The 25,462-nt window shown below is 39.2% G+C and overlaps 1 protein-coding gene across 2 annotated transcripts in view; it reads right to left on the bottom strand.

Moving 5' to 3' along the window:
- Positions 1-25,462, bottom strand: part of srgap3 (SLIT-ROBO Rho GTPase activating protein 3) — a 232,432-nt gene that overhangs the window by 44,450 nt on the left and 162,520 nt on the right. For both annotated transcript variants that reach the window (XM_061932646.2, XM_061932645.2), the window contains exons 8-11: positions 23,042-23,143; positions 22,251-22,448; positions 22,049-22,133; positions 1,092-1,119 (exon numbers count right to left, since the gene is read on the bottom strand). In XM_061932646.2, coding sequence (XP_061788630.2) covers positions 1,092-1,119; positions 22,049-22,133; positions 22,251-22,448; positions 23,042-23,143 — 413 coding nt within the window. The remainder of the gene's footprint in view (positions 1-1,091; positions 1,120-22,048; positions 22,134-22,250; positions 22,449-23,041; positions 23,144-25,462) is intronic.

The raw sequence follows: 25,462 nt of genomic DNA on the forward strand, positions 1-25,462 counted from the left end.
CGGCCACTCTACCAACCGAGCTATACCGCCCCGTAACAATCAATTTAAGATCATAACGCAGTAAGTTGATTGATACGGACACCTTTGTTACTAGATACTTTCTAATATGCTTCTGTCTTGGGAACTTCGTATGTGTAAGTAATATGCAAGCATAATTATTTGATACTTGTTTAAATTGACAAATGTGCTGTTTTGATTGCAATATTGTTCAATTATTAATACGTATGTCTAGCTTGTTTGCTATTATGTGCTTAGCTGTTGTGTAGCTGCTAGCTTCTACTAGCCTGCCATGTTTAACTTTTGTAAATAACTTGACTGAAATAGAAGAAAAGACTAACTTTGTGTGCTTATGGTTTTTGGTTTAGGTTTATTTCAAATATGTTACAATATGATACATCACATGTTTTCAATTTCTCATTACAACATGTTCGAAAAGGAGTAGGAAGAAACAGAGCTTATTTAATCCGACCCCTTTTCCATTTCATAGCAATTACGAATACATTAACTAATTTATTGCTCTCCATTTATACACAATTTACTCCAAACTTTACTCCACAAATACTCAATAATAAAGTTCCCAATAAATAGTTACTGTAAATAAGTTGAAAATTAGTATTGAAAGATCACCATTATTGGAGTACATATAGATGTTAACTTGCCATCCAGCTGTGCACAGGTAAACTGGTATCGGAGCGCTTGTATCAGACATTTTACATGGAAGAATATATCATCCGATACTTGTTTTTTGCGCTGATATCGGACAGGTATATGATAACAATATTTGATCGAGACACTCCTAATGATAAAATATGATATATTAATGGTGCTGGGATAGATATTTCTGACCTGGTTCTTGGTGTGAAACATGCAAGTGTAAACCACCACAACAAACATATTAAATTGATATATTTGTCGTGTCGAACAAAACTGAGCATTAGTATCACATTTTACGCTCGCTGGATCTCATTAAATGTGTCTAGTGAATGTATTTGAAGTATAAAGCTTTTTTTTTTTTTTTTAAAACAATAGCAAAATACAAAAATTAGTTACCGTAACAATTTAAACATGCTTTGTAACAAATCCTAACTTACCTTGTGGTTCCACATTCAGCTCTTTCCCCTGAAAGACACGCACACACACACACACACATACACACACACACACACACACACACACACACACACACATACATACATACAAAGAAAGAGAAGAGGGGAAATGTTTTATATCAGTGCTTGAAGTGAATATATTAAACAGACAGCAGTGGCCAGAAAGATGAATGGAACTCCACAAGCATCATTCATTGGACAAAGCTATTGAGGAATAGACAGCAAAGCCTCAGGGGACCTGGAGGACATGGGAAGAGGGAGGGACGGGTCCACTCGTGGTGACACTGAGCAATAACTGTGCTGCCTCACTGAGCCTTTTGTTGCAAATCACAAGCTGCTTGTCCTGACCACAAAATACAGTCACATAAAGTCAAAATAACTTGTGACTGGAACAAAAATATAAAAACAAATTTCAAATTACATTTGCTTTATCAAGTTGGTTCTTCTTGAATTGAGAGAGTGTGAGCTTGGAGGGAGTCAATGCACGCAACAATGGCACTAAAGCATCTTCTCTTTGTAAAAAGAGACAATGGACAGAATGGACAGAATGAGCAGAAGGCTATAACCCGCTCCTCTACATATCATTGTGACATATGGAGCATTGGCAAACATTTTCCACATCATTCCACTGACTGAATACCATCTTTAACCGCACAATTATACACATCAAACATCAAAGATAAATAAAAACACTTAATGTTTTTTTTAACCTGTCCTGTTTAGCCACATGGGCAAATAATATTTTTGATCAAGATGACCATATCTACTCTACAGATTTACTTTAGGGAATTGGGAATTATCTTTACCGTATTTTCCGCACTATAAGGCGCACCTAAAAACCACACATTTTCTCAAAAGCTGACAGTGCGCCTTATAACCCGGTGCGCTTTATTACGATTCATTTTCATAAAGTTTCGATCTCGCAACTTCGGTAAACAGCCGCCATCTTTTTTCCCGGTAGAACAGGAAGCGCTTCTTCTTCTACGCAAGCAACCGCCAAGGAAAGCACCCGCCCCCATAGAACAGGAAGCGCTTCTTCTTCTACTGTAAGCAACCACCCGCCCCCGGAAGAAGAAGAAAAAACGCGCGGATATCACCGTACGTTTCATTTCCTGTTTACATCTGTAAAGACCACAAAATGGCTCCTACTAAGCGACAAGGATCCGGTTCATAAAAAGACGCAATCTCTCCATCCGCACACGGATTACTACCGTATTTCACAGCAACTGATATTCCTGTGAACCGCACTGTGGAACGGGAGCACGTACGGTGAATATTCGCACCACAGGGAATGAGAAGTCATCCTTCACTGTGGTTCTAGCTTGCCATGCTAACTTCCACCCATGGTGATATTCAAAAGGAAGACCTTGCCAAAAGAGACCTTTCCAGCCGGCGTCATCATAAAAGCTAACTCGAAGGGATGGATGGATGAAGAAAAGATGAGCGAGTGGTTAAGGGAAGTTTACGCGAAGAGGCCGGGTGGCTTTTTTCACACAGCTCCGAAGGCGAACACACCTTCACTAAGACGGGCAGACAGCGCCGGACGACATACGCCAACATTTGCCAGTGGATCGTAAATGCCTGGGCAGATATTTCGGTCACAACTGTGGTCCGAGCTTTCCGGAAGGCAGGATTCACAGAACTACTGGACAACAACAGCGACACTGACTCCGATGACTTCGACGAGACGGAACCGGCCATTTTGGATCCCACGCTTGCGCAACTTTTCAATTCGGACACCGAAGACGAAGAATTCGAAGGATTTACGAATGAAGAATAACTTCAGAAGGTGAGCGCTATGTTTATTTTGTGTGTTGTGACATTAACGTTCGAGCAACATTATGTTGCTATTGCTCTACACCATTTTGAATTTTACTATGTTTGTGATTGCACATTTGCGTACATTTTGGGACAGAGTTGTTAGAACGCTGGTTTTCAATATATTATTAAAGTTTGACTGAACTATCTGACTGTTTTTTTGACATTCCCTTTAGCGCAGCGTAGGCGCGGCTTATAATCCGGGGCGGCTTATTGGTGGACAAAGTTATGAAATATGTAATTCATTGAAGGTGCGGCTAATAATCCGGTGCGCCTTATAGTGCGGAAAATACGGTATATAGCGCTTTTCTCAAGAAACTCAAAACGCTTTACACAGTGAAACCCATTATCTCCATCTTTTAAGTTACATTTAAACCAGTGTAGGTGACCGTGGGAGCAGGTGGGTAAAGTGTCTTGCCCAAGGACACAACGGCAGTGACGAGGATGGCAAAAGCGGGGATCGAACCTGGAACCCTCAAGTTGCTGGCACGGCCGCTCTACCAACTGAGCCACACCGACAAAAAAAACTTTACAAAAGTGAAGTGTGGGATACTTCTCTTTTTGCATTATTTAACTTTATTAAATGTTTGGATATTAAATTTTTTTGGCGCAGCCAGACTGGAGCAGGATGAGATTTAAAAAAAGAAAGAAAAATCTAACAAAACTGCATTTTATTGTGATCTACGACTGCAGTGTCATATTTTTATAACATAGATAATTTGACATTCTGTTTTCGTATACCGTGCTTACGTATGATTCTGCAGAATCCATTGCCCACACAAAGAATTTTGCATGTTGGTGACTCAGTCTACTTGTCTAGGGTGTACCTCGCGTTCCGCTCGAATTCAGCTAGGATAGGCTCCAGCAACCCCGCGACCCCAAGAGAGACAAGTGGTAGAAAATGGATGGATGGAAAATGGTGACTCAGTAAGACTGAGTAAGACTGTAAAATAAGCTCAATATGGTGCCAAAGAAAGTTGCAGATGCCAGCACTTTGATAAAGATGGTGAGAAGTAGTGGGTTATTATTATCTATTATTATAATGTTTTTTTTTCTTACTTTTTTAAATTTTAAATGCTTGTCATTTCATTACTTTTTATTGTTTCTTTTTTATGTGCAGCACATCTGGAGACAGTTTTAGTGCTAAATAAATAAAGGGGATTGGATTGGATTGACACTGCACTGATTGTGTTGGGTTTTCATAATGGCGCCACCTGCTAGATTAACAAAGTTACAATATTTGACCATCAAATTAAATCAATATTGAGCAAATATTAGCGTTTAACTGTTCTTTGTTCCAAATAAATATATATCCAAAAAGTAATGTAAAGCACGCAGGTCAAGAAGCCAAATAGTAAACAGGCACAGAAGAGTTGCAGAAGCGATGTGTGGTTTAAAACAATCAGGACGTACCCACAGCGTTGTCGACACTGCCTTTTCCTCCTTCCTCCCTAACCGACGAGGTAAAGTGTATTTTATTTTTTATTCCTAATCATTGTAGCGATTTGGCAGTTAAAAATTAAGGAGTTTTATGATTTTAAACTGAGTGCAACACATGGCTAGTGACAGTGTGTGTGCGTGTCAGCACAATTTTTGCTTATGAGGACAGTTCAGCCAGTTGTTTTTGTTGTTTTGCCTCTGTTATTGTGTGAATGCTCCAAAGCATTCACACATATGGTTTTCTACACCAAAATTAATCTATTTATTCTTTTACTTCTTCTTCTCAAGATATTGGCGCGCTCTACCGTCCACATTTTGAATCCAATTTAAACCGTTCCAACTTCAAACTGTTCAGCCTATTCGGGAATCACGGGCTTTCCCTTGAAAAATTCCCAGATTTCCAGGTTTTCCGGGACATTTTTCCCAATCAAAATTAATTGGCTATTTTTCAAACTTCCACCATTTCCAAATTTTTCAATCGATTCAAACCATCCCACCTTCAACATATTCCACTCTTTCTGGACATTCAAATGATTATTATTTCCAAGTTCAAAAAAATTCCTGGAACTCCCATAATTCCTAGTTTTCCAAACCCTATTTTCACACTTTTGTCTGTTGACTACTCCTCCCACATTTTTCAACCCACTTCAACCATTCCACTGTCAAAATATTCTTCTTAATCAGAACAAAAAACTAAGTTGTTTTTTGAACTGGAAACATTTGCGGTTTTCCCCAAATTCCTGGAATTCTGTAATACCATACCAAAATTGTTACTACTTCAACATTACTCAACAGTTTTGAAAAATTCCAACACCAATCATTCAGAACATTCAAATTTTTTACCATTTTCAAAATTCCCTCTTTTCCCGGAATTCCCAAATTTTCATGAAATTCTTGTAGAAATTAATGGGACATTGACAGGAAAATCACTTCCTGTCAATGAGAAAGGACGCAAAAGAAAAAGGCTCCGCTTCTGCTACCGGAGTTTTTGTTAAGTCTGAAGATTTTGACCACTGATTTGTGATCACAGCCACAGGAGAGTCACCTGGCATCTTCGATCTGATATTGGTCAGTTGAGAGGCACAGATACGCTGAAATAAGGCGAGTGGGAAGAGCCGTTAGCCTCAAGCCAACGGCGCCTTGCCGCAGTTCAAAGCGGTTGCCTGGCAACCAAAAGCTACGGCGAGTTTACAGCTGTTTTAAAGTGATTCCGACGTCGCAGAGTGATATAAGTTGACAGGCTGACACCCAAAATTGATCTCTGAACAGCGCAAGGTACGAAATTGTTGAAAAAACAAGTTAAAAGTACCGCAAGTTGCTAAAGAAGTAACTGCCGTTAAGACATAAGAGGCACTGACGTCATCGACTGCCGCGATGCGAAAAGCTAAAGGAAAGACTGAACAAGATTTGAGGCTGGACACAGGACATGATGGGAATCAAGAAGGGATACAAAAAATGTTCCATGATTTTAAAGAAGAAATGTTAGAAAAATTTAACTACATGATGGAGGGATGGAAAGAAGAAATGAAAGAAATGAAAGAAGAACACAGACGAGATGTGAAAAGTCTGCAGCAAAATATAGAAAGTCTGCAATCTCACAAAAACATCAGAAATAATGAAGCCACTGAAATGGGCAAACAAATAAAGATCCTTCAAGAAGACAACAACATGCTGAGGAATATCATAGATGAAATGGATCAGGATAAACGGATGAATGATATCATCGTGACAGGGCACCGAATTCAACCAAGATCCTATGCGAAAGCTGTGAATAATGAAGGTGAACCAGATGAAATGGATATGGTCTCAGCAGAACAGCAAGTGGTCAACTTTCTGCAATCAAAAGAAATTGAAATTGACATTAATACCATCGAAACATGCATCCCACTGAACGGAAGAAACAACAACGCCACTCCAGTCGTGCTCGTGAAACTTGTAAACAGAAAATCTAAAATGGCATTGCTGAGACAGGGAAAGAAGCTGAAGGGAACAAATGTGTACATGAATGAGCATCTCACAAAACGTAATGCTGGAATCGCCAAGAAAGCACGCGACTTGAGAAAGCAGGGAAAAATCCAGGGAACTTAGAGCGCCAACTGTAAAATCTACATCAAGCTGAATGGAGGTCCAGAAGCAAGAATACTTGCTGTCCATGACATCAAGGACCTGGACAATTTTTAAAGTTTACACAGCTTCCACAACAACGATGATAATGGACTCTGACAGAAAACAAGCACCTAAATTCAGCATCAACACTACTATGTTCCAAGGGACGACTAAACAAGAGGACCTAGATTCAGGATTGCATCCACCTACACTTATAGAGATTATTGAAACAACATCAAAGATTGTTGAACAAGAAAACATGGAACTAAAAAATTTCTGCAACAAAGATCACAAAAACCAGGATTTGGAAAATGATATAGATCCAGATACACATTTTTTCTCCCACTTCAGTAATAATTGTTTTTATTATACGGATGATCAATATAACAGCAACATTAAATGTGATAACAAATTGTCAATTATTCATTTTAATAGCAGAAGCTTGTAAGCAAACTACAACAATATTAAGAACTTTTTGGAACACATCAACGAACCCTTCAAAGTCATTGCTGTCACGGAAACATGGATTGATGATAAAAAAGGAATAGATTTTGATCTGGATGGATATGAACTAAACTACATTAACAGAACAACAAAAATGGAGGAGGAGTAGCTGTGTACGTGATGAAGAACCTGAACTACAAAGTGGTAAAAAACATGTAATTTGCTGTAGATAATATCTTAGAATGTATAACAATTGAAATATGTCAGGAAAAAAGCAAAAACATATTCATCAGTTGTATATATAGATCACCTAAGTCAAGTATAGAAACATTTGAAGAATGGATCAAGGCTACTTACATGGACAATGGGCAAAGAATAATTTTCTTATGTGGTGACTTTAATATTGACTTATTGAACCCTAACAAGCAAAAGTCTATTGATGACTTCATTGATACAATGTACAGCATCAGTTTATATCCTAAAATCACAAAGCCAAGCAGAATTACAGGACACTGTGCCACGCTTATTGATAATATTCTTACCAATGATTTTGATAATAACACTACAAGTGGTATACTTATAACCGATGTTAGTGATCATCTGCCAGTTTTTACAATTTATGATGGAAACTACAAGAAGAACATGGAAGACAAAAGGACATTTCGAAGACTGTGCACAGAGAAGAGAATGATTGCTTTCAAAATTTAGCTACAAAAGCAAGATTGGGACAATGTGTACAATGAAAATGAGGTTGATGAAGCATATGAACATTTCTTAAACAAGTTCATAATACTTTATAACAAACATTGTCCATGGATACAACTCAGTAATAAGCAGAGAAAGAATAATCAACCATGGATGACAAAAGGATTAAAAAATGCTTGTAAGAAGAAGAATACACTATATAGGAAATGTATAGCACAAAGAACTACAGAGGCAGAAATTAAGTACAAAAAGTATAAAAACAAGTTAACATACATACTACGATTATGTAGAAAAGAATATTACAGTGAATTATTGGACAAGAACAAAACTAATATGAGAGCAACATGGGGCATCCTCAATAGCATTATTAAAAATGGCACTAAGAGGGACTACCCTCAATACTTCTTAGACGGAAATAAAAAAAATGACAACATAAAGGAAGTAGTTGAAAGCTTCAATAATTATTTTGTAAATATTGGACCAAAATTGGAAGAAAGGATTCCAGACCCAGTTTCAATTGAGGACTATAATGATACCATAGAGCGAAATCCCAACTCCATGTTCCTCAGTAATGTGACACAGGAGGAAATAGTTACAATCGTGAAAAAATGTAAATCCAAGACTTCAACTGATTGTAATGAAATTGATATGGAAACGATAAAAAAGGTTATTGAAGAGATCTCAGGACCATTAATGTATATTAGTAACCTATCATTTCAAACAGGTACATTTCCAAACAAAATGAAAATAGCTAAAGTTGCACCAATTTACAAGACTGGCGACAAACATCAATTTACAAACTATAGACCTGTTTCCTTACTTCCACAATTTTCTAAAATCATTGAAAAACTGTTCAATAACAGATTAGAGAGTTTCATAAATAAAAATAGAATACTCGAAGAAAATCAATATGGATACAGAGCTAATGTTTCAACTTCGATGGCTTTAAATGAAATTACAGAAGAAATTACCAATGCTATAGATAATAAAAAATGTGCGGCAGCAGTTTTTATGGATCTAACTAAAGCATTTGACACAATTAATCACAATATTTTAATCAAAAAACTAGAACGATATGGCATCAGAGGGTTAGTCTTAAACTGGATAAGAAGTTATCTAATGAACAGGAAACAATACGTGAAGGTAGGCGAACACACCTCTACAACGCTAAATATATCCTGTGGTGTACCTCAGGGATCAATACTAGGACCTAAATTATTCAATCTATATATAAATGACATTTGTAAAGTTACAAAAGATTTAAAGTTAGTATTATTTGCGGATGATACAACAGCGTTTTGTTCAGGAGAGAACACACAGAATATACTACAAATAATAACAGAAGAAATTAACAAATTAAAAAGATGGTTTGACAAAAACAGACTATCGTTGAATCTCAGTAAAACTAAAATAATGCTATTTGGTAACAGTAGAAGAGAAAGTCAAACACAAATACAAATAGACGGAATAGAAATTGAAAGAGTAAATGAAACCAAATTTCTAGGTAAAATGATTGATGATAAATTGAACTGGAAATCTCACGTAAAAAATATACAACATAAAGTAGCAAGAAACACGTCAATAATGAATAAAGCAAAACATGTTCTAGACAAAAAATCACTTCATATTCTCTACTGCTCACTAGTGTTACCATATCTGAGTTATTGTGCAGAAATATGGGGAAATAATTACAAAAGTACACTTCATTCATTAACGGTGTTACAAAAAAGATCAGTTAGAATAATACATAATGTTGGATATAGAGAACACACAAATCCTTTATTTATTTATTGAATCAAAGATACTGAAATTCTACGACATAGTGAATTTGCAAACAGCTAAAATTATACACAAAGCAAACTATAACCTGCTACCCAAGAATATACAACAATTCTTCTCAAAAAAAGAGGAGAAATATAATCTTAGGGAGAAATGTAATTTAAAACATTTGTATGCACGTACAACACTTAAGACCTTCAGTATATCAGTATGTGGAGTTAAATTATGGAATGGATTAAGCAAACCAATCAAACAATGTACTAATATGATCCACTTCAAGAAACTCTTCAAACTTAAAGTGTTTACAAAGTACAAAGAAGAAGAACCATGATAAACATTCTGAATTTATTTAACTTATCCATTCTTTCATTATTTCACTCACAAAATAATCTTACTTATCTCAACATATGAAATGTAACTTACTTCACCAATTATCATTTATTTACTTATTTTATTGTGATTACTTAGGGAGTATATTGTGAATAAATTGAGAACAGGAAGTGAACAAAAGTTTTAGCAACTGTTATGTAAAAGAAAAGGGGTAGGATTAAATAAGCTCTGCTTCTTCCTACTCCTTTTCGAACATGTTGAAAAGAGAAACTGGAGATTGTGATGTATCATGTTGTATACTTGCATGTTCGAAATAAACTCAAACTCAAACTCAAACTCAAACATTTTTCAAAGTTCCACAACTCCTACATTTTTCAACCTATTCAAACCATTTCAACTTCAACACATTCCATTCATCCTGGACATTCAAACTAACACTTCCCCAAGTTCCAAACCAAATTCCGATGTTCCTGGAAATTCAAACTCTTCAACATTCAAACCATTCCAACATTCAAACTATTCTTACATTCATACTACATTCTATCAGCATTTCAGTTCAACTTCAGCATTGGACCATTCACACACAATTCCTTCAGGAACTGCCTCATCTAGTTAAATATAAAGTTGATCCGTCACCACCTTGTTATGTTTCTTTGATATACAGTGCTGTATAGCACTTCATACCGTGCTGTAAGACTATTAACTTTTACTGAAATGTGGACATTTGTAGAGGCTGGAACCAATTATTCATGTTTAAAATGTTTCTTCTGGAGAAATAAATTTGCTTCAATATATACATTTTTCTATTCACAAACCCTGTTCAAGAACCAATCCAGTTCGTGAGTTGAGGTTCCACTGTATTGCACATCGTTTTCTGTGTGTAAAACTATAACATATAAAATGTGTTTTGTGCTCGTCCGGAGCTAATTAATTTCCTATAATAAGAGTTGCTTCGGTTTTAGTACTAGTGGGTTTTGCTAATACTTTGCCTGTATTTAGCTACACAAAAGGGCAAAGTATCCCGGGGGAAAAGAATACCTCTCTAGATGATGCAGACTGTCAAACAAAACTGAGCATTATATTTGTAAATTGCAGATGAAGCTCTAGTGCAGGCGTACCTAATAGAGTTGTGCTATACACGCTGGTCCTATCGTGTAGCGATGATGTTTTTTTAGTAGCCACCATGTGGCCCCCAGCAGTTTCATCTTGTACCCAATGACATGCTCTCACACTTGCGACATTTTTGCATGGGAAGCGGCGAGCTAATGAGCACCACGCAGCCCTGATTGATCACCTGGATAATTAAACACGGGTGGTACCTGGAGACGCCATATGTCCGTACACTCTGTACTGCTGCTGCCATCACGGAGGTAAACACACGTGTCCGAAGACTGATGGGCTCTATAATGTGAGGGTTGGTCTTCTGCAGCTGAGCTAAAAAAGGCAGACGGACATAGAATATAAATGTCTGGTCTATTAGGAGAGATCCTGATGCAGGAGCAGCTGCAGAGATGAGGCTTCTGATTGATTAAGCGTAAAATGTTCATGGCCTAGGTGACCAGGGCACCCATGGGGACGGCGGGGGTGGGGCGGGGTGCTGAAAGACGCTTTGTTTGTTTTAATAGAATGCCCCCTGTTGTTCCACCGAATAGACTAAGAAGATAAGGCAGTACAAGCAGCAAGGAAGTGCATTCCACAAAGTAATATGGTTCAATATTGCTTTCAGGCAGGCTCGCCATCTCGGTGGTATTGAGTGCAGATACAATAGATACATCATATTGTCCTTTTCATATTCTAACGGGGAAGTGAATAAGCAAAACGTTGAATTATGAAAAAAACGCCTACTAAATTAGGTGCCAGTCAAATGCTCGAAAAAAAATGTTCCCCAATGGTCCCCATTGGGTTTAATGATGTCACACAACAATGTAACCTCGATTTACAAACTTAAATTGGTTCTTTTGTAAATCGAAAGGTTAGTATAGTAAAGCAAATTTCTCTATAAGAAACAATGTGAATATGAATAATGTGGTCCAGCCTCGACAAAAGTCCATATTATAGAGAGGGTTTGTACACTTTGAACACAACATAAAGTGCTATACAGCAGTGGTCCCCAACCACCGGGCCGTGGATCGATTGATACCGGGCCGCACAAGAAAAAAGAAAGAAAAAAAAATATTATTATTTTTTTTAATTAAATGAACATAAAAAACACAACACTTACAATTAGTGCACCAACCCAAAAAACCTCCCTCCCCCATTTACAGTCATTAACACTCATTCGCACAAAAGGGTTGTTTATTTCTGTTATTAATATTTCTGGTTCCTACATTATATATCAATATAAGGAGGGAATTGTTGTGGAGTTAAAATAATGACTACCGTATTTCCTTGAATTGCTGCTGGGTATATAGTATGCGCCTGCCTAGAATTACTGCCGGGTCAAACTCGTTTCGCAAAATAATTAGCGCATGCTTAGCATTACCGCCAGCTCAGGATTAACGCCAGGTCAAACTCGTTTCGCAAAATATTATTTTTATTAGCGCATGTCTAGAATTTCCGCCGGGTCAAACTCGTTTCGCCAAATAATTAGCATATGCCTAGAATTTCCGCCGGGTCAAACACGTTACGTCACGTACCGGTACACTTCACCTGTCATCATTTTCAAAATGGAGGAGGCTGATTTCAATAATTTGAAATCGCATAAAGGGAAGAAGATTAAGAGCTATTCAGTAGGATTTAAGGTCCAAGCTATTGAATATGCTAAAAAGAACAGTAAGCAGCTATGTTTTATTAATATACCGTAGCTGCGTGTTTCAAATATGAGTCATTAAATGACTCCTGCCTCCTGGTGGTAGAGGGCGCTAGTGATTCTTCTTGCGACTACTCGGCTGCAAAAGAAGTGACAACAAGCAGCAACAGTGAGCAGCGATCGTTTATTGTTTCCTCTCGCTTGCACTTTTAACATGGAGGATTACATATCTAAAATAAAACCGTTTTCTAAACTGGACTTTCAATCGAAGCAGGAGGTAATAATTAAAGGAATATCTTCATCGAGACAGAAATACTTTTAAAACTGAAGAAAGATAAGGAAGACTTCTATAAACAAGTTATCGATGCTTTTGATCAGAAGGAGCTGCGCATGGAGTTCATTATAAGTAAAGGTAAGACCATAATAACGTTTTTTTATTAAATGTGCTTTTCATGATGGTATCCTTACATCACACTCAAATTTATAAGCGCAGGCCTAAATTTACCGCATGCCTTTGGTAAGTTCCGGAGTGAGAAGAGGTTTTAAAATAATTAGCGCATGCTTGCCTTTACCGCATGCCTTTGGTAAGCGCCGGAGTGAGAAGAGGTTTTAAATTAATTACCGCCCCAGCGCCAATTCAAGGAAATACGGTATTTGTGAGGAGTACAGCTTCATACCACAGCAAGTTGTAATTCTGAGTGGGACAAATTTTCAAGCGTTGACCGGTCCGCAGTTACAAAAAGATTGGGGACCACTGCTATACAGTACTTTATATCAAACAAACATAGCAAGGGGGTGATGGATCAACTTTCTTTTTAATAAAAAAGCCAAAACTTCAACAACTAGCTGAACTGTCTTGTATGCGCTTTTCTGCCAATACGCACAAACACACATAAGTCCCTTTGGTGCCCTCACAAATGATTAGAAATCACAAAAATCGTTAACGTTAACAATCATATGGCTACAATAACAAACACTTAAAAAGTGAAATACACTTACATTAACATTAACAACTAAAGAGGAGCTGACAAGAGAGGAGCAGGCAGGCGTGTGTGTGTGCGTGTGTATGTGTTTATATGTGTATTCTTGGAAGGGGTGCTGCTGAACGATGGGTAGTCTTCTTTTCAGCTGTGAAATAAGTCTGCTTTGGCATTTTTTCCAGAAAAGTCTGGTCTCATAAGAATTACAACTTGCTGTGGTATGAAGCTGTACTCCTCGCAAATAGTCATTATTTTAACTCCACAACAATTCCCTCCTCCTTTTTACGCCGGTCTATTGTCTTTTTGGGACTCATTTTGAGTTAGCAAAATGGACAAAAACCTTTCCAAAAACGCTACGCCCTGCGGCACAAAATGGCTGCAGGCGGTACACAAAATAAATGAATGAATTGAAGCGTTTGTACGAGGGCTGTCAAACGATTAAAATATTTAATCGTGATTAATCACATTTTGTTCATAGTTAACTCAAAATTAATTGCACATGCATAACATTTTTCATCATTAATAAGTGAACCCGTGACAGATCATTTTCAGGGGGGTGGATTCATATTGCCAGAGGTGGGTAGAGTAGCCAGAAATTGTACTCAAGTAAGAGTACTGTTACTTTAGAGATTTATTACTCAAGTAAAAGTAAGGAGTAGTCACCCAAATATTTACTTGAGTAAAAGTAAAAAGTATGTTGTAAAAAAACTACTCAAGTACTGAGTAACTGATGAGTAACATACACACACATATCATATATATATATATATATATATATATATATATATATACACACACACACACACACATATATACACATATATATATATATATATATATACACACACACACATATATATATATATATATATATATATATATATATATATATATATATATATGTATATATATATATGTATATATATATATATATATATATATATACATACATAGATATATACAGTATAAAATGTATATTTATTTTTTTTGCCGTTTTTGTTTACATGTTAATAGTGTTTTAATGAATATACATGCATGTTTAACACATATAGATTCCTTTCTTTCATGAAGACAAGAATATAAGTTGGTGTATTACCTGATTCTGATGACTTGCATTGATTGTAATCAGACAGTAGTGATGACAAACGTCCAGGTTTTCAAATGGAGGAGAAAAAAAGTTCCTCCTTTCTGTCTAATACCACATGAAAGTGGTTGGTTTTTGGCATCTTATATGTCCAGCTTCCATATTCGTTTTTATACACTTTACAAGAAAAACATTGGCGGCAAACTCCGTAGCTTGCTAGCTTGTTTGTGCAGGCTTTCGGAGACTCTTATTTTGAAAGCGCAGGCGCGATGGAGCGGCACTTTTATTGTGAAGACAGCAACTGTGCAGTCAGTCTTCAGGCTTACGGTTGAAATAAAAAATGGTCTTTTTTCCTTCACACTTTTGATTGATTGATTGGAACTTGTATTAGTAGATTGCACAGTACAGTACATATTCCGTACAATTGACCACTAAATGGTAACACCCCAATAAGTTTTTCAACTTGTTTAAGTCAGGTCATGTGACCCCTGGCTCTGTTTGATTGGTCCAACGTCACCAGTGACTGCATCTGATTGGTGGAACGGAGTGAACGTCACCAGTGACAGTATTTGTTGAAACACAGGCACTATGAAGGTCTGTCTGACAGACCAAAACAAACAAAGCGTGCATTAACAGATCGATAAAAATTAGTAGCGAGTAGCGAGCTGAATGTAGATAAAAGTAGCGGAGTAAAAGTAGCGTTTCTTCTCTATAAATATACTCAAGTAAAAGTAAAAGTATGTTGCATTAAAACTACTCTTAGAAGTACAATTTATCCCAAAAGTTACTCAAGTAGATGTAATGGAGTAAATGTAGCACGTTACTACCCACCTCTGCATATTGCTGCATTAATTATTAATTTATAACATGTAATATTGCGTCTGCCAATCATTCTGTAACTGAAGACTTAACCATAACATGTTATAAAAGAATTTACACAATATTTCAGCCAGCCAAATATATGAAAAATGTCTATATTGGCTTTATTTTAACAGAAAATCTTACAATACAATAAACATATGTTTCTTATTGCACTCAAAGAACAATTTTAGTAGGTTAAAATAGAAATTAAAAGGTATTAAACACATTGGGCTTTTCTTGTTGCACTCAAATAACAATTTATTATTTTCCATATTACATATAGACTGCCATAATCAAGGATTATATTAAACTATACGGAAAAGATTTATTGACATTATATTAAATGATTTATGATTTATGGTTGCCACTCCTGGTCTGTGCTTTAACAAAAATACATTTCAGCAAGTACTTAAAACAAAACTATGGATAAATGTACACAGATAAGTAATGTAACAGGTAAAACACACATTGTTAAAGATACAACAAAAATTGTAGCAATTTGTTACAAAATTCAGTCATTTCACTTGCATTAGCTGACGTTAGATGGGCGGTTTAACTCCGCTAATATTTGGCATCAAACCAAGCAGCTGTGTGCGCGTCTAAGTATAGATGGATAGATAGTACTTTATTGATTCCTTCAGGAGAGTTCCCTCAGGAAAATTAAAATTCCAGCAGCAGTGTACAGAGTTCGATCGAATTTAAAAAGTAAAAAGTAAATAATGGGTGTATAAATGGAAACAAAATAGAAGAATATTACAATAAGAATAAAAATAAAAAGCAACAATGAGAATAAAAATATAACAGTAAAATAAGAATATAACAAGAGAAAATAGACAGTAGTGACCATGTTATGAAAAAGTATTGCACTGTTATTGTTTTGCATCCCCTGTCATCCGAGTACACTTCCTCCCCCCAGAGAGGAGTTGTACAATCTAATGGCATGTGGGACAAAGGAGTTTTTGAGTCTATTAGTCCTGCACTTGGGATGAAGCAGTCTAGCACTGAACAGGCTCCTCTGGCTACTGACAACGGTATGCAGAGGGTGACTGGCATCATCCAGGATGCTCACTAGTTTTTCCACAGTCCTCTTCTCTGCCACCGTCACCAGTGAGTCCAGTTTTATTCCGATCATAGAACCGGACTGCCTGATCAGTTTCTCCAATCTGGAGCTGTCCTTCTTAGATGTACTGCCCCCCCAGCACACTACGATGTAGTACAGAACACTGGCAACCACAGACTGGTAGTACATCCACAAGAGTTTTTTACAAATGTTGAAGGAGCGCAGCCTCCTCAGGAAGTATAGCCTGCTCTGTCCTTTCCTGTACAAGTGGTCCGTGATAACAGTCCAGTCCAGCTTATTGTCCACCCACACCCCGAGGTACTTGAATGAGTCCACGGTCGGTACCTCGACTCCCTCGATCACAATAGGTTGTGACCTTGGACTCGACCTCCCAAAGTCAATGACCAGCGCCTTAGTCTTTGACGGATTGAGCTGCAAGAGGTTCCTGTGGCACCAGTCAGCAAAGTCCCTCACCAGGCTCCGAAACTCCTCCTCTCTGCCGTCCCTGATGCACCCGACGATGGCTGTGTCATCCGCGTACTTCTGGATGTGACACAGCTCTGAGTTCTAGCAGAAGTCAGCGGTGTACAGGGTGAAGAGAAGAGGGGCCAGCACCGTTCCCTGTGGTGTTCCGGTGCTGCTGATCACAGAGTCAGATGTGATGTCCTTCAGTCTGACGTACTGTGGCCTATCGGTGAGGTAGTTCAAAATCCAGACAACCAGGCAGGGGTCCACTCGCATTCTGTCCAGCTTGTCCTGGAGAAGGCGGGGCTGGATAGTATTAAAGGCACTCGAGAAGTCCAGGAACAGGATCCTCACAGTGCCATTTCCCTTATCCAGGTGTGAGTGGGCTCGGTGCAGCAGGTAAAGGATAGCATCCTCCACACCAACGCCTGCCTGGTATGCAAACTGCAGGCTGTCCTGGGCATGTTGCACCTGTGGTCTGAGGAGGTTGAGAAAGAGCCGCTCCATTGTCTTCATTATATGAGAAGTGAGCGCTACTGGTCTAAAGTCGTTTAGCTCTCTGGGGAAGTTCTTTTTGGGAACTGGAACGATGCACGACGTCTTCCAGAGGGTGGGCACTCTCCCCAGCTGCAGGCTGAGGTTGAAGATCCGTTGGAGTGGTTCACCCAGTTCTGCAGCACAGGTCTTCAGGAGTCGGGCGCACACCTTGTCTGGGCCTTCTGCTTTCCTAGGCTGTAGCTTCCTCAGTTGACCTCTGACCTGGTCCGCAGAGATGACTAATGTCTGCGTAGAGGTGGTGGAGGGGGGTGTTGCCATGGCTGGGGGGGAGGTGCGTTGAGGGGAGAAGAAGAGGGGGTGGCTGCGATGGGGAGTGGGGGGTGGAGAGGACACGGGCTGGTTGAACCGGTTGAAGAAGTTATTCATCTCATTGGCCCTCTCTATTGTCCCCCCAACAGCTCTGGTCTTTGTCTAGTGGCCTGTGATGGTTTTCACACCTTCCCAGACCTCTCTCATGTTTTTCTGCTGCAGCTTCTGCTCCAGCTTCTTCCTGTAGCTGTCCTTAGCCTCCCTCACGCGTCGTTTCACCTGCCGCTGTGCTGCTCTCATTGCCTCTCTGTCTCCACTCCTGAAGGCAGCTTTCTTCTTGTTGAGGACAGCTTTAACCTCTTGTGTTACCCAGGGTTTGTTATTAGGGTAGCACCGAACAGTCTTAGCAGGGCAGGTCACGTCCACACAGAAGTTGAGGTAATCCGTGAGACAGTGAGTCAGCCCATCAATGTCCTCACCCTGTGGAAGCAGCACGTTCCAGTCTGTGGTGTTGTAGCAGTCCCTGAGGACATCTTCCATTTCAGGGGACCACCTCCTCACAGAGCAAGTGTTAACAGGCTGTCTTTGGACCAGGGGGGTGTATTTTGGCTGCAAATGTACAAGATTGTGGTCAGACTTCCCTAGTGGGGGGAGGGGTGTGACCGTGTATGCATCCCTGACATTAGCATACAGTAAGTCAATTGTCCTGTTGTTTCTCGTGGGACAATCCACAGCCTGGTAAAAAGCAGCTAACGTTGAGTCCAAAGTAGCATGATTGAAGTCCCCAGAAATGATGAAAAAAGCCTCAGGATGTTTTGTCTGTAGCCTTGATGTGATGACGTGGATCATCTCACATGCATTGGCTGCATCTGCCCTCGGGGGAATGTAAGCACAGAGGGAGATCACGTGACTGAACTCCCTCGGCAGATAGTATGGCCGGAGGCTAACAGCTATTAGCTCCAGGTCCGGGCAACACAAGACTTTCTTCACGGAGATGTGTCCCGGGTTACACCAGCGGTTGTTAACATATATGATGAGCACCCTACCTTTGCTTTTCCCACATGCTTTAGTGTCTCTGTCAGCTCTCACTGCGGTGAATCCCTGCAGGTCCACGTTAGCATCCGGTACCAGGTGGTTTAGCCACGTTTCGTGAAGATAAACAGGCTGCTCTCTCTGGCTAGCTTCTTAGTCCATGAAGCTCGTCGATCTTGTTTGGCAGCGAGTTCACATTCCCCATGATGACGGAAGGAATGGATGGTTTGTAGCACCGTCGATTTTCCTCTCGCTTAGCCTTTAGCTTAGCTCCCGCTTTGCAGCCCCGATGATTCTTCCTCAGCTCGGCTGGAATGGAGTGTCGTACACTTGTACGCCCCATTGTTTTCAGAGTGAGCAGCTCCTCTCTCGAATAAGAAAGAAAGTTGGCTCCTGGTCTTTTAAAACTGCCAAAAGTATCCATTGGACATGTACAGGGATTCACTATGTCTTCAAGGAAAACATAAAAAAGATAAAAGATAAAATATAAGTTTATAAGATGTAATAAATAATAATAATAATTAAAGATAAAAGATGAGTTTAAAAGATCTAGAACTACAGAGCTACTGGAGATGCAGCCGCCTTCCACAGCGCAAGCAGATCTACATGTGTATCTACATGTGCACAACAGGGGAGCTGGTTAACTCATGAGAGTAGCGTATGTGTGTTTGTGAGAATGGCAATGTGTGAGTGAATGGGCAAGTAAATAGAGAGAGAAGAAGCGTGTGCACTGCGCAATAGAGTGATGAACGGGTCCGGTTGTGTCCTGCAAAACTAAAAATAAAGCAACCAGCTTGTCAGGAATCGGCGGCCTCCTCATTCTGACCCGAAAGCTGAGCTTAGTAGACCCATTAAAGTGAAGGGTGTTACCCACAAACATCCGCCCTGGAAGGAACGTCTGGCCTGTGCTCCTTGACTACAGTCTGCACCGGACCCGAACAGCAGGACAGGTATAACATCTACTTCATTACCGGTCACTCTTTGTAACTCCTTGTGCAGATCTGAGTGCTTATTATTTAAATGTTTATCTAAGTTTGAAGCAACGGTTGTAATACTAATCACCACATTTACTTAGCGAGGCATGTTTTAAAGTGTCACCCTGTTTGAAGTGTCACCTCTATCGTTAGTTTTGAAGCCCAAATACCTCCAAGATGTTATTGCTTGAATACACTCTGTGTGTGCGTTTTGACACACTCAACATTCTGCTCCTCGGCTCTGTAGTCACCGACACACAGCGGCAGCTACATGAAAGAACGGTACCAGTATTTTTCAAAGGCAGTATAGCACCGATTTCAATTAATTAGTGTTGCGGCGTACAGCCCTAGTTATTAAGTATAGTATTAACATATATATTTTTCTTACATAATATTTTGTTCTATTTTTAAATTGTTGCTTCTTATTGTACAATGTGCTTTGTTGAGATTTTTTTTTTTTTTTTTGAGATTTCGCCAATCCTTTTAGTCACTTTTTCTGTAATAAAAACGTCTGGCAACAAATCTAGCATTTATTTTTGGTGTTATTGTAGAGACTCTCTTTAGATTATGTTGCGCCATCCATCCATGTCTTTGACAAAAAGCGAGCCGCAGATAGCCTGATGTCACACTTGCTTCGCGTTGCTGGGGGCCTTTCTCTCATTAAAAGCCGCCAGTGTCATTTTAAATTGTGAAGATCGTATGTCTCGAATATATTAAAGTACGTCCACAGTGCGGACACGCTGCCTCCGCTCCAGAAAACCCTGTGCATATGTCTGGTGTTGATGTGTATGTTAGTGTGTTATGGTGTTATGGTGAGAATGAACAAGTTTTGTGTGTCTTGAAGTGAAGCACGGAGGCAGACGTGTTTGCAGGGAGGAAATACTTGTTGGAATTGGGACCGTTGTTAGCATAAAATTGGCCATAAAAGCTAAAAATAGCGTCAGACTTTGTTTTCTTCTGGACGCTACAATACATTATATTACTTTATTTTGTTGGGTATGGCGGCTAATATGAAGCCTGTACATGAAGGAGAAATCCTAAGCATAGTTAACCCGGATGTATAGTGTAGCGCTTTTATTTTGAAGCTTGAAAATTGTGTGATCGGTTTGAGAAAGTGTCTTGACATATTTTAATGTCGGATCGACTGTTTGCAATAGAAAAGTCTCCTTTCGACATCCGGCCGACCGTCTTTCCTTTCTGTTGAGCTTTTATGTCATTTTACTTACGAAATATCAGTCACAGTAACAATATAAATGTTATTTTATCACTGCTCCCTAATCGTGATCTGAACACGGAAGTGAAGCACTACCCACCTCTAGAATGACGCGCGCAGCAGGCGTTTGCTGCAGGGATGTCGCCTCTTCTCACTGCGAAAAATAGTCATTTTTTGTCGGGAGAACAACTTGCCATGGCTTTGACCTGATATTTCCATAAGGTAGATTTCCTTTGTCCATTTTTGCTTGCTTGTGACTCATCAGTAGCAAGTGAACTGAGCCAAGTTCCCCGCTAGTTAACGCGCTATCTCATTAACTTTGCACAGGTTCCCCAATTCAAAATACCCTATATCATATACGGGCAGAATATGGGCACAGGACAGGAACTAAAATACTACACAACGAAAAAAGGCAAACATGAGTTCAAAACTGTCATAAGGACAAGACACATTGATTGCTACTCCACTTCTGACACCTTCTAAATCTGAGGAGTAGTACATGAAGGGTAAAAGAAGGTTAGAATGTTAGCTAAATCACAATTCCAGAGTACACAAGTTGCAAGGGGTCCCTCTAATTGGGCACACCATTGATTGCCATACCACTTCTGACACCAAATATGAAGAGCAGTACCTGAAGTGTTACAGAAGGCCAAGAATGGTAGCTGAATTACAATTTCAGAGTACACAATGTCAAAGGGATCCCTCTAACTGGGCACACCACTGATTTATTCCATTGTATGACACCATATATGAGGAGTAGTACCTGAATGGTACAAGAAGGCCAAGAATGGTAGCCAAATCACAATTACAGAGCACACAAGTTCCAAGGGGTCGCTCTAATAGGGCACACCATTGATTGCCATCCCACTTCTGACACCATATCTGAGGACTAGTACCTGAATGGTATACAAGTTCCAAGGTGTCCCTGTAATTGGGCACACCATTCATTGCTAACTCACTTCTGACACCAAATCGGAGGCCAGGAACAGTATGTAAACAGCTTACAAGGATGCCCAATTCCATACTCGGTGAGGCACACACTTTTAGAATAAAATGAACACCTCAAAGAGTTCCAGAGTAGAGGATTATTACCTTCACCAAGGGTTAGCTTGAGTAAATCATGCTTGGCTTGCAGCTTAATGATGAGGTTGCTGCCATTCAGGTACTCCTTGAATTTCTAAGCAAAAAGATGAAAGTGACAATAAGTGAGTGGCAGATTTATTCCTGCACAAAATTGAAAATCCCGTTCAAAATGTAATAAATTTGATAAAGCTTTAATGAAAATATGACTCACCGATAGGTAGAACATTTCCGTCTCCTGTTGGTTGAACCTCCTCTTTGCCACATTCACCTTGCCCATGTAGGACTCGGAGGCGACAGACTTGATGGATTCAGTGGAGCGGCTATGCTGGAAGGCGTCTGACACGTCAAAATCCTCCACCGTCAGCATGTCCTGTAGCGTTTGCATGGTGGCGTCCAAGGTCTTTCTCACCTGCAGGGAGCGTGGACAAGGAAAACAGATGTCAAACACTTCCTGTTTTATACCACCTGCACAATGACAAGTGAGTTTATTTTCAAGGGCAAGATGAAATCTTAATTGCATCGCAGTGAAATGAAAAGCTCAAATTAAAATGAATGGATGAGTGCAAATGAATACATATTTTTTAGTGGGGCATAGATGGATAAAGTTAAATTGCAGTAATAGCGCATCTCCTACGTTATTGCCTATAACAAAAGACGTAGCACTATCGAGACAAACAGACCTCAGTTTATTATCACCTCCATTTGCACCTTCTGTGTCTGCTGCTTTTTGATGAGAAAGCCCTCGCTTCATCGTCATAACACACACTTTCATATTGAAACAACCAACACATTGGCACCGTGACAAGGCACTAAATAAATTCCCATCTCCCGCATGGCTGGGGCCGCCGCAGAGTAATTGCAATGCGGACAGATGGGGATGTGGCGACCTCGCTCCTTGGCTCCAGGGAACACCAGACAGGCCTTTTTTTTGTCTGTCAAACATTGTGTTGGTGTGGTAGTGGGGAAGTGGGCAGACACACAAAAGGCACCGTAAATCCTCACCTCCTCGTTCTCAATCTTTAGCGTGGCTAAACGAGACTGTAGCTGGTGGTAGCGCATCAAGAGCTCAGTCTGGACGGGCTGCTGGGCGCTCACCTGGCACACCTGAGGAGGAGCAGTCAGATACAGATTAAAGACAATATACAATTGACTACTGCTTCGACCGCGGGTCAGCCTCCGGCAGTTCTAGAGCCGCATACGGCTCTTTAGCTCCGTCCTATTGGCTCCCTAGAGATTTTTCAAAAATGTATGAAAATGGAAAAAGATGGGGGAAAAATATATTTTTTGTTTTAATAGAGTTTCCGTAGGAGGAAAAACATGACACAAATGTTCCTAATTGTTAGAAATCCCACTATTTGCATTAAACATGTTTCACTGATGAGAGTATTTGGCGAGCGTCGCTTTGTCCTACTAAAGTCGGTGGTCCTTGAACTCACTGTAGTTTGTTTACATGTACAAATTTCTCCGACGTTGCCACTCTTTCTTTGTCTCATTTTGTCCACCAAACGTGTTATGCAATGGTTTAATGCACTAAAGTGTGCTTTGTTGATGTTATTGACTTGTGAGCATTGCTAATCAGGCATATTTGGTCACTGCATGACTGCAAGCTAATCGATGCTAACATGCTATTTAGGCTAGCTGTATGTACACATTGCATCATTATGCCTTGTTTGTAGGTATATTTAAGCTAATTTAATTTACTTATGTCTTCTGTGGATTACATATATATTTGCATGTCTCATGACGTATTATATGTATGTAATATTGCCTGCATTTCTGATAGTTGTTTGTGTGCCATGCTGTTCCAGACCACAGCAAAAGCTACAGAGCTTGCAAAGATTGTAATAAGTCCATGAGAAGAAGACAGCCTGCCATTTTCTTAAACTTGGACACACACATCTATACATTTGGCCATTCTAAGCCAGTAATTTCCAGGAGTTGTTTTACCTTCTGTTTTATTAATGTTTTCCAATACTGTAAAAATGTGTAGAATAAATATTACATTAACATTTCTGTCAACGAAGATTTGCATGAACCTGCGACACAATGTCATTTTGATAGTTGGCTAATATAGCTAATATAGACACTTACATTATGTGTTGACTTCATTATAACACTTATATACGGCTTTTGATTTTTGTGGCTCCAGACATACCGGTATATGTTTTGTATTTTTGGACCAATATGGCTCTTTCAACATTTTGTGTTGCCAACTCCTGGCTTAGACAGTAAATCACCGCACATTCACAATTTAACACTTATTATATTACGTACAGCGTTTGTGGATTTCTGGTCTAAAAAAAAAAAACATTTTTAAAAATCTGTTTATTTAAACCTTTTGCCAAAATAGGTATGAAACACTTTATTCACCCTAAATCAGCAATAATGTATAAATGTGATATTACATCACAAATATTTTGTATCTACACATAGGATAATGATATGACATCAGTGCAAGATGCATATTGAAGTTGTGTGTTGCTACAGCAAAACTACAGGAGCTTCTACAGCAGAGCTGGGCAAATATTTTGACTCGGGGCCCACATTGAAAGAAGAAAATGTGTCTGGGGGGGCCAATGTGGATGTGTGTATGAATTATATTTACACATTTAGCTAAAAATCTGCTGTATAGTATATCCGGGTCTTGCTTCTTTTCAGGAACACTAATACCAAAAGTCACAATGTTCTAAAAACGTTATGACAGACCACCTAAAAAAACACAGATTGGAATTTAAGAGTTTTTTACTGAATGGGACACCCAAAATGTACATGAAAATAAATAAAGTAGGATTTACAATATTAGCTATGAACAATAAAACAGTGAATATTAACAACATATGAACGTCGCTCCTCTTTTACTTCTCAGACCAGCTCCTCGATAGTGGTGTTTCTTTTACAATCAATCAAAAATCTAAAAAACAGCAAAAATTGAATGCAAAGTGTAATAAACACCTATAATATGTTATATTATCACGTAAAAATCTGCTTCCGCATCCGTTTCTGACACACGCATTTCGGGCTGGATGCTCTGAAAACAAACCCCGCCCACTCTGCTTTATTCCTTGTCTGAGCTGCTGTGACGTAGATTACCGTAATAACTCATATAACACCCAAAAGTGCAGATTTCAGCCATTAAAATACTTTCTATAGTACAAGACTTACGTTCATTTAAAAACAGCACTGCACATCATATAGGAAGCTACAGTTTCGATGTTAAAGGTCTAAAAAAATTATGTAGACCGTCCGGCGGGCCAGATTGAAAATCTTAACGGGCCGCATGTGGCCTGCGGGCCGTATTTTTCCCAGATCTGGCTTAGGGGGACTGACGAGCAGATGTGTGGATAATTTGAGCAAAGATTGGATAAAAAACATGGCTACCATAAAAAAAAAACATTGGCGGGACTTAGAGTAGTAACAATGACC

The sequence above is a fragment of the Nerophis lumbriciformis genome, linkage group LG38 (genome assembly GCF_033978685.3).
Source record: "Nerophis lumbriciformis linkage group LG38, RoL_Nlum_v2.1, whole genome shotgun sequence".
Taxonomy (NCBI): domain Eukaryota; kingdom Metazoa; phylum Chordata; class Actinopteri; order Syngnathiformes; family Syngnathidae; genus Nerophis; species Nerophis lumbriciformis.